Here is a 10,767-nt window from a genome sequence, read left to right as displayed (position 1 = left end):
TGAATGCTCCAACACTGGAAGTTTTTAAGAAGAGGCTGGACAGCCATTTGTCTGAAATGGTGTAGGGTTCCTGCCTGAGCAGGGGGTTGGACTCGATGACCTCCAAGGTCCCTTCCAACTTTATTATTATTATTATTATTATTATTATTATTATTATTATTATTATTATTATTATTATTATTATTATTATTATTATTATAAAAATAGAGTTATATTTTTCTTTCTGCATAAAGTTGCCAATTTAGGCAATTTTAAAAGTGTTTGGAAAAACAGTGCAGAGTACTATTGTTCAGTTCATAACTCAACGGACATAATCTCACCATGTTTGTTTGTTATTCGTTGATTTTTTGGGGAACTTTTATCAGTACCAGTGTTATCAGTACCTAGCCACTTTGTCTTTTGTCAGCCTCTTTTCCGATTGTTTTAAAATATCAGGGGTTTCTCCAGTCTTTACATTAAGTGTCCAAAATATTTAAGTTATAGCTCAGTGGTGGTGAACCTATACCACGGGTGCCAAAGGCGGCACTCGGAGCCCTCTCTGTGGGCACACGTGCCATTGCCCCAGCCTCGCCTCCCCCCGCGACCCCCTCCTCTCCAGCAGCTCCCCTGGAGAGTCACCCTCGGGCACGGCCCACACGGAGCAACGCAGCCAAGGACATGGCAGCCGGGCAGCGTAGACAAGACTCTGCTCTCACGCCCCATCATGCAGTTGATACTGCAGGGCGCGGGCAGAGGGTGTGGCCGCCATAACGCTGCTGGGCTGCCTGGGCGATGTGCAGTGGGCCCTGGAGGCGGTGAGTGGTCTTGTGAGCGGGTGGGTGGGGGATGGGGGGGTGGAGTGGGGGCGGAGCTGGGAGGTGGAGTGGGGGTGGGGCCAGTTTTTGGGCACTCGGTCTCTAAAAGGTTCGCCATCACTGTTATAGCTTCATAGTTAGGTCTTCCACTGAAGGATCTGTAGTTACATCTGCTGTAACTGAACCTTTTGTTGTTGGTCCAACAATAAATATCTTGTTGGTCCAAGATATTCTCTAGCAGTACATTTCAAAGGCATCCTTTTGATTTATCAACCTTTCTGACAGTTCAGCTTTCACAGTCATTTGTAATAATTAAGAAAAACATAGATTTGATAACATATACTTTGGTTGTCATTGGGTTCTATTTTCATTTGAATATTTTGTCTAGGCTTATTGTAGCCTTTTTCCAAGTAGCAGGTGTATTGTTTCTTTCACCATTCCTGTAAAATGTTGAGCCTAGGAAGATAAAATTTGTTACCGTTTTAACTACTGCTAATCGTTTTCCTCCTCATCTTCCTTTTTCTACTTGCATTGAATTGATATTGATTAGTGACATAATTTAGGCTTTTGCACTGTCTTCTTTCACCTTCACCAAGAAATTTCTTAAGCCTTCCTCATGTCTACTAGCAAAGTGACATCAGTATATTTGAGGCTGTTATTTCTCCTTGCAATATTAATGCTAAATTCCATTACTTCTAGTCCAGCATATATTGTGCATATAACTTAATTAAACAAGGTGACACTATAAAATTGTACCATTCCTTCCCCATTGTGAATAATTTAGTTGCCTCATATTCTATTCTAACTGTTGCTTCCTGATTATCATGCAAATTATTCAATAGATCAATGGGATGGCTTGGTACATCCATATGTTTTAGGACTATCTATAATTATCCCCTTCATATAATCAATAAAGCAAAAATTAGCATATTTTAAGAACCTTCTTTCCTTTTCTGTTTTTCACCAGATGTTAGCAATGTGGTCTTGGGTGCTCCTGTCTCTTTTAAATTAGGCTTATACATCTGGCAGCTCTTGTTGAAATATCAGTTACAAAATCTCTATCCTTTCCTTACAGGCAAGGGAGAGAGCCATATCATGGTAGTTAAGCAGTTTGAGCTTCCTTTGACAGTTTTTTTTAAAATATTGGAATAAAAATGGATGACTTTCAGTTCTTTGGCTACTGCTGTATTTTCTGTACAGTATTTGCTTACAAACCGTGAAATACTTTAACTGTATCATCTTGTAAGATTTTAAACAGCTTTGCTACTTTGCTACATCAATTCCTGTAGCGTTGTTGTTAGTGATGTTTTCAAGGGCCCATTTAACTTCATTTTCCTGACTATCACTCTCTAGTGCAGACATGTCAAACTCGCGATGTCACGTGACATCGCGCAACGTATCGGGCCAGTTTTGCCATTGCTGGCAATGGGGTGGGCGCAGCTTCAGTATGATGAAACTGGCCCGTGGGCCGGCAGTTTGACACTCCTGCTCTAGCTCAATGGTCATACTTTTTTTTGATTTAGGGATTTTTTTAATACAATTATTCCTTATATTTACACTATCTCTTCTTTTTTTTAGCCCTATTTATTTTATATTGTGCCTATTGTTGCATAAAGGTTTTTCTGTGATTTTCTTAGTAAATAGGAAATAGAATTCTTTATTGGCCAAGTCTGATTGGACATACAAGGAATTTGTCTCTGGTCTTCTTCTTCTTCTTCTTGTGCCATATCCGTTATCGGACATTGGCGATCATGTTAGCGATCCTGTTTTTATCAGCAGCCGCACAAAAAAGTGCTGCTGAGTTTTGTCCAAACCAGTCCCTTAGATTTTGAAGCCACGATGTTCTTCTTCTGCCTGGACCTCATTTGCCTTCAATCTTTCCCTGGAGGATTAAATGGAGTATGCCATATTTTTCTGGGTGTCGCATCACGTGTCCAAAATATTCTAATTTTCGTTTTTTAATTGTTTTGATGATTTCCCTTGGCTTTCCCAGGCGGAAAAACTAAATCTCTTGGTCTTTCCATTCCATTGTTATCCTCAATTTCCTTGCAATGCTTACAATATTTAGATACAGCTATTTGCTCTTTTCTTGAATATAATATTTAGTTGGGCAAATTTTCTTCTCTCTGTGTTGCCTTTTGCTTTTTGCCTTTATTCAGTTATTTTCAGTGAATCCACAGACAGCTGGAGGCTTCCCCTTCCAGTATCATATTGTCATTGTACTGGTCGTAAATATCTGTTTAGTTTTTTGGAAAGAATACTGGAGGATATTTGTCATTTTCTTATTCAAAAAATTGTTTTTACTCTGTCCTTCCTGGGAATATACATTACAGTGATAAAACTCATAGTATATTCATTGGGATGTGCATCTCCTTTACCATTATAAGATAAATGCCAGACACAAGCAACAAGAATAGCTCCGAGGTTTAGGTCAAGAGATTTCTTATTGTCTACAAGAATCTCATCAGACTGTCTGCCTTTCCTTGGGAAAGCCTGAGATAGTCCTAAGTATTTGATTGCGTATGCTCCCTCCCTTTATGGAGTCCAGGCTGGAATATCTCTTAACTCCCCCTACCAGAGCCTCCTTCTTTTCAGTCATTGATTCCACCACTGATAACTATCCATGTTGAAAAATGTAGGACAATAGCTATTTTGGAATTCTACTGTAATGTCAAAGACAGTTAAAGGCTTTAGTAAGACAGTGAAAGGATGGATCAGGTTAGTTTGATTTCTTTGGTTTACTATTACATTTCTTTATTTTTTATGTTTTCTACATAACACTCCAAAAGGAAGTATAGTAGTAAGGGTATGTATGTATGTACAGTATGCAAGTATGTCAAAAGCAGCATAGTTCTCAATGCATGCTCACTATTACTTGAAAACATGAATGAGGAGGTATTGTTGTTAAGAACTGTAGTTAGCCATATGGAAACTGAATGTTAGGTTTCTGATCAAGCAGAACTGTTCTTAATGATGTTAAAACCCTTTGAAGACCTCTGTATGGTAACTCCATACAGAGTTGCCAATTCCTCCCTGGAATGTCCTTGCATGTGATCAATATGCATAATTTTATTTCCCTTTAACCCCAATATCTCTGGTGTGTTGTGAATATTTAGATCTATAAGAAAGATTTGTTGGCCAGAGTCCAGTTGCTGAATAACTTAAATTTACAATTAAAGCACTGGGATTCTAAAATATCTATGCCTTGTACTTGGTTATCTAGAAGATATTATAGATACTCCAGTATGAATATGATTATCTAATGATAACAAATAATATAACAGCTTTCTCCATTTCCATATTATTCTCAGAATCTCAGATGTATCTTTTTGATACAATTAAGTATGGATAGATCACAGCCGAATAATTACTAGATAAAAGTTGACAAAACAGTTCTGTAATATATGTTTATAATATAATATTTTGTCTTCAATATCACATTTATGAATTTGAAATGGTTTGAATTAAAACCTTTTACACATTTCTACTTTTCTATGACTCCTTGTATAAGTGCCATTTATTCTCTTCCCCCCCCCTGATAAGAATGGACTAGTTAAGGGCCTGAATTAGTTATGTTTATCCATACAAGTAATCTAATATTACTTCCAGATTCTATAGTAAATATGTGGAAGATTGAGTGTTGTATTAATTTTGTTGAGCAGCCTTGTATGTTCCAAAATTTTAGACTTGAATCCTTAGGCACCCTTCAACCATACTGGTTTAATCCAGTGTTTTTCAAACCTAGCAAATTTTAAGATATATGGAAGTTAACTCCCAGAATTCCCCAGCCAGCAGGGGATTTGAAGTCCACACATCTTAAAGTTACTGAATAGAAATTCAGTACCATATTTCATATTGTTTTTACATTCAAATATTTGGTAAGAAACAATATAAAACTGTTAATTCATAACTTCATAACTGAAATACTTTCAAACAATATTAAAAGGTTACCAAATTTATTGTTGCAATTGTACTAATCCAAAACTTCAATGAAAATTTCTCATGTAAAAAAGCAATCCTTTTATAAGTTTTAAATACGTTCTTCTTCTCCTTCATACAGTGTACACAACTACACCCCCAAGGTTGGAGAACTTGATACAAGGAAAGCCATTCGACAAGCATTTGATGTTTGGCAGAGAGTGACTCCACTTACCTTTGAAGAAGTTCCTTACCATGAAATAAAAAGTGACAGAAAAGAGGCAGATATCATGATATTTTTTGCTTCTGGTTTCCATGGTGATAGCTCTCCTTTTGATGGGGAGGGTGGATTTCTAGCTCATGCTTATTTTCCTGGACCAGGAATAGGAGGTGATACTCATTTTGACTCAGATGAGCCCTGGACACTGGGAAGTTCTAATCATGATGGTAAGAGGCTGTGTACATTAACAGTATAATGCTATACAGTAGAAGAAGAATTTTAGAAGATATTCTTGATGAGGTTTCAGACTTTCACAAGGAAAGAAGTACCCTCACTCTTATTATAATGGGATTTCCGATGAACACAATCCAAATGTTGGGAATGCTGATGGATAAAACCAGAAAGAGTCTTATTTGATTGCAGTTGGAAAGAAATATAACAAATAATTATATAGCATTCAGTCTTTCAGGCAAAGTGCTATATTCATAGATTGCTAAAAATGTACAAAAGCATGGTTTTATTCCCTAGAAACAAGAGCAAAGTGAACATGTAACTCCAACTGACATAAACTGACAAAACGTATGATGTGATGATACTAAATGACCAGTCTCTGATCTGTTCATGATCATTCAGAACAATTATTTATTTAGGAGAATTGGTAAAATAATTGTCCATTGAAATATATTACTTGTAATTATTAAACACTTAACCACATAAGATGCTTTAATTGTTTTTTAAATTTCAGAGGCAAAACTATGTGTGATACTAAATTCATTACTGAAAACATGTTTATTACTTATTTAGTAAGTGGAGTCAAGAACTGCAATTTTAATTCAATAGACTAATGAGTGGGTCCTCTTATTTTTTAAAAAGAACATTATATGTTTCAAACTCAGTTATAAAAAAATCCTTCCCATCAATATGGGTGGTCTGTGTCTTCCTTAATCTCGGGTCCTCTTCCCGACTCCTGGGAGTGTGAAGGTTCTGTGCAGGATCTTTAGCTATTCTTGAGCCACTCTCCCAGCTTAGGAGTCACAATCCTGAGTGTTCCTACTACTACTGGGACCACTTTGGCCTTTCCTTTCCACATCCTCTCCATTCCTCCTCCAGGCCCTGGTACTTCTCATGCTCCTTCTGTTGTTGCTGTCATTTGGCACAGCTATATCTATCACCACTGCTGTCTTCTGGTCTTTGTCAACTAACAATATCTGGTTGATTGGCCAGTACTTGTCTGCTTGTCTAGATCTGGAAATCGCACAGGATCTTAGCCCTCTTATTTTCCTCAACCTCCTGTAGGATCTCCAGTTTAGACTTAGGAGGGTGTAGCCCACATTTTGTACAGATGTTCTTGTATACAATGCCATCTATTTGGTTGTTGTGCTGTTCGGGGTATGGTGTTCCTGCCTGTATCTTTCACCTTGCCACTATCTGTTGGACTGTCTCTGAGGCTTCTTTGCATAGTTTGACTGTGGGTTCTATCTTGTGTGGTAGATCCCTCTTCTATGGATCTGCTGCTTAGTGCCTGTTCTTGTTCTGCTATGATCAGTGCCCCAGTGCTGTCTTTTAGTCTAGCCCTTTCCAACCACTGGTAGAATTTCCCAATGTCTGCCACTTCAGCTATGTGTCAATGGTACATTCCTAGCAGGATCTTGTCTTGCCATGGCACTTCCTCTGCTTGATCTTTTCCCCACATCTGCTGCTTCCTCAGACATTCTCTCAGCAGCTCATCTTTGGGTGCCATCTTACTGATGGATACCCTGGGTTTCATTCATGACAGTGTCTTTGACACTCATCAGACCCTGGCTGTCCTCCTTCTGCCTAGTGTACAGTCTCTGGGTTTTGGACTTGGGGTGGAAATCTCCGTACATTGTGAGGAGTTTTCAGGTTTTCACATCAGCAGCTTTCATGTCCTTCTTTGGCCAGCTCACTATACCAGCAGAATAGCTGATGAATGGCAGAGCATACATGTTGATGGCATGGATCTTGTTCTTCCAATTGAGCTGGCTGTTCTGTCTTATCCTTTGGTGGTAATTGGATGTTGCTGAATTCCTTGTCTCCTCATTGTGTTTCCTGTGGATACCAAGGCACTTATAATGATCTGTATGTCTGCTATGTGATCCACTGGTTATTCTGTACAGGAATACATACCTTACTTGCTTGTCATTCTACTGGGATTTTCTCTGGGAAGTAGTATTAGAGTCTTCCCTATCCCTTGGAGAGTAAGCATATGCAATCTCTACAAATGTTCATGATTCAGAAGTCACTAAGGAAAAAAAAATACTTAGTGGTAGATGTTCCAAGAAAGCTAATCCCACATGTCCATTATGCATGGTATGATGAACAAGGAAAATAGTGTCCATTTGGATCTGAAAGTTCAATATCAACCTCCTCCACCAAATCTAATTTGGAGAAGCAGTACCTATAGTTCTGCCTTTCCAGAAATGCTGGGCTATAAATATAGTTAATTTTTTTTAACAATGCTTCTGTGTAAAGTGTTCTCTAATTGTGCTGATTATTTTGGAAATACAGATCCTTTATATCCCTAGTATAAGATTCATTTCTGTAATACCACAGTATGAAGTCAGCCACCCTCTGAGACTGTTACATAGCATTGGTGAAAAATAATTGGACTTACAGTGTTCAGCTGTGTGAGAGTGCTAGAGCAAAATAGATTCTTGATTGTTCCTGGGATTTAAAAATTATTTTAATAAGTCTCTTAGTTTCTTAATTTCTAAGAACCATATTTGTATTTCTAGTTTCATTTTACATATTTTCCTTTTTGCATATTAACTTTTATTTTGTATATTGAGGTTGTCTTGCTCTTTTATAGATGAAGAAAGTATAGAATAATAGTAATAGGTGGGCATGGAATGTTGCAAGTACATTAGATGGATGATGAAGAAAAAAGGTATTGAAATAATAACTGAAGGACAGTGAAGAAGATGCACTGAACAGATATGGCAAGACAAGGTATTACATGGTCAGCACATTAAAAAAAATAGCAGGCAAAGCAGATAATAAGACGTAGCAATGGCTAAGGGGAGAAAAGTTGAAGAAAGAGACAGAAGAGCTAATGCTGGCTGCACAAGACCAAGACTTAAGAATAAATGCACACAAAGCCAGAATCAAAAAGACAGAAACCGACAGTAATTGCCACCTCTGCAAAGAAGCTGAAGAAACAGTAAACCGCCTGGTTAGCTGCTACAAGAAGATCACACAGATTGGCTACAAACAACAGCAGGACAAAGTAGCAACAATGATATATTGGAAGATCTGCAAGAAATACCATTTGCCTGCAAGCAAGAACTGGTGAGACCACAAAAGAGACAAATAGAAAATGAGAATTCAAACAGACAAGCACCTGCCACATAATACCCCAGACGTAACAACTGTCAATAAGAAAGACAGAAAAAGTCAGGATAGTGGATGCGGCAATACCTAGAGCAAGGGTAGGCAACCTTGGCTCTTTTATGACTCGTGGACTTCAACTCCCAGAATTCCTGAGCCAGCCATGCTGAGGGGAAAGGGAGAGGTTTCCAAGCTGAGCCATGCTGGTTCAGGAATTCTGGGAGCTGAAGTCCACGAGTGATAAAAGAGCCAAGGTTGCCTATCCCTGACCTAGAGACAGCAGAACAGAAGAGAAAGGAGAAGATAACAAAATATAAATATTTGCATTCATTCAGCAACCATTTGAAATTATGACAGCACTGAAAAAGGCCATCACAGAATTCTCCCCCCCCCCAGTCACCTGATCTGGTGCTTGGCAATTGACTGTCACCCTAGTTCCAGCATCCTGCAGTCACATGATTGTCAATAGGGAGGTTGGCAAGAAAGGCCATAATTCACTCCAGTTAGTTGCTTGCACCCTCCCTTGCTGGAAACACTCACCCCCCCCGGCCCCACCACACTCATGCTGCTCCCTGCTGGCCATTTCTGCACCCTCTCCCACCTGGCAATAGCCACCCCTGGCCCTGCTGCACTTGTGCCAGCTATCACTCCTTACCTGGCTGCCATCCTGCTTGCAAACTGCCTGGAGTTTGCTTAATGACCCATGATCCTCACTTAACACTGGCAAAGGGAGGTGCTGGAATTGCTGTTGCTAAGTGATATGGTCGTGCCACATCACATTTTATAACTGCATTGCATACAATGGAAATTTTGATCACAATTACTGTCATTAACTGTGGACTACATGTAAAGTGCTGCCTGAATCTATATGTCAAGTACACAAACAACTTTCTGCCCTAAATAACTTTGCAGAGCAAGTCCTTTCAGAGTTCTTTTTTTTAAATTAATAATGTAAAGGGGTGTGTGCCCTTTTCTTTGAAAATTCTGTTGTGTGCTTTGATCATTGATATACAGGCGCTTTGATCTCTGCTTTGATCTTTAATATACAGACTCTTATTTGGTGTAGACATTTTGCAAGGGAAAAGAATAGATCAGTCAAGATGCTTTAGATTTCTTCATTGATATGTAATATTGGATTTCAAAATGCCCTGCAATCATACTGGCATATTATACAATTCATTAGTTCATTAGACAATTGAGACCGCAGAAAAACTTGACTCTTACAAAATCAGATGCTTTTACATGTTTCTATCCAGATGAATATTTTTATTGTTTGTGGAATCTTTGTGGATCCATTCAAAACATTCTTTCATTGAGCAGGAGCTAGGCAGAATTTTCTGATGGATAGCATTTAGAAAGTTACATTTGAAAGCCCTGCTATAGAGGCAAAGGACCATTTTGTTAGGTTTAGGGACACAGAAAAATGGATCCGTTTGGTCCATTACATTTCCTATGCATTGAGTTAATGATGTGAAGAAGCCTATTACAAATTCGGTGAATTAGATGGCTGTCAGGGACTGCCAACATTGTAAATGACTGCCAGGAGTGGCAAGATGCCCCTATTCCTGAACTATATTGAACTAGGAGTTTAAACTAGGAGTTTAAAGCTTATATATACTTCAGTGGTTCTGCGTTCCTAAATCTAAGCAAGTGTAAATTTATAGGTTGCTTTGAAATAAAAACAGGTATATTAGCATTGCTTCTTTTGAACACTCCATTTGAGCATTTATCTTTTAGCTTTTTTATTCACACTTAATATTTTCCTTTTCTAGTGTATAAGTTGATTGCATGTGCATGTTAAAAACATGCATGCATTATACAGGTAAATGTTTATTATCCTATTAAGTAAGTAGTTATTTATGTCTGTCTCCCGTCTCATGTTTCCTTCATATTTGTGGTATTTCAATATGCTGCACCTAGACTAGGATCACCTAACTCCTGTTTTCAACATAAACACCTGAAATACAGTATACAAAGAATTTGTAGCTAACTATATTTTTATTATGATAGCAAAAATTAATATAGCTAAATAACAAAAAAAGGTTATAGGCAGATTAGAATGGTTTATATTGATTTTATATAATTATAGTTTTGGTATTATTCCTATTCATATCAGGGATTGATTGTATAGCCTGTTATTTTTTTTCTTCATTTTTAAATTTTAACAGTTTGATCTCACCTATTGATTTACCATATGCTAAAACGTTCCCAGATACAAGTTTTGAATTAGCAAAATATATGCAGAATTCCCCCCCCTTTTTTTGTCAAATGGTATTTCCTGTTGTGTTTTGTCTGCCTGTCACTATAAAACCTAACGCCCTAGCTGTCCCTGCAGTTAGCTGGATAGAGTTGAGAAGGAGCAGCACCTGAGAAGAATGGGCAGGAGGCTATGGTGCAGGCAGCAGTGCCACCAAAGTTAGTAAAAAGATATTCTTCTTCCTCTTTCTTAGGTTGTGTGCATCCTAAGGAACCACGGCAGAAGTTTTC

At 38.1% G+C, this 10,767-nt stretch overlaps 1 protein-coding gene across 2 annotated transcripts in view; it reads left to right on the top strand.

Moving 5' to 3' along the window:
* MMP24 (matrix metallopeptidase 24) overlaps positions 1–10,767 on the top strand; it is a 42,827-nt gene that overhangs the window by 17,174 nt on the left and 14,886 nt on the right. For both annotated transcript variants that reach the window (XM_029284060.1, XM_015815587.2), the window contains exon 4: positions 4,855–5,159. In XM_029284060.1, the coding sequence (XP_029139893.1) occupies positions 4,855–5,159 (305 nt within the window). The remainder of the gene's footprint in view (positions 1–4,854; positions 5,160–10,767) is intronic.

This window comes from Protobothrops mucrosquamatus, unplaced genomic scaffold (assembly GCF_001527695.2).
Source record: "Protobothrops mucrosquamatus isolate PMUCROS unplaced genomic scaffold, P.Mucros_1.0 scaffold351, whole genome shotgun sequence".
In the NCBI taxonomy this organism is placed as follows: domain Eukaryota; kingdom Metazoa; phylum Chordata; class Lepidosauria; order Squamata; family Viperidae; genus Protobothrops; species Protobothrops mucrosquamatus.
The sequence above is the reverse complement of the archived record's forward strand: the minus strand, read 5'-3'. Positions and strand labels throughout refer to the sequence as shown.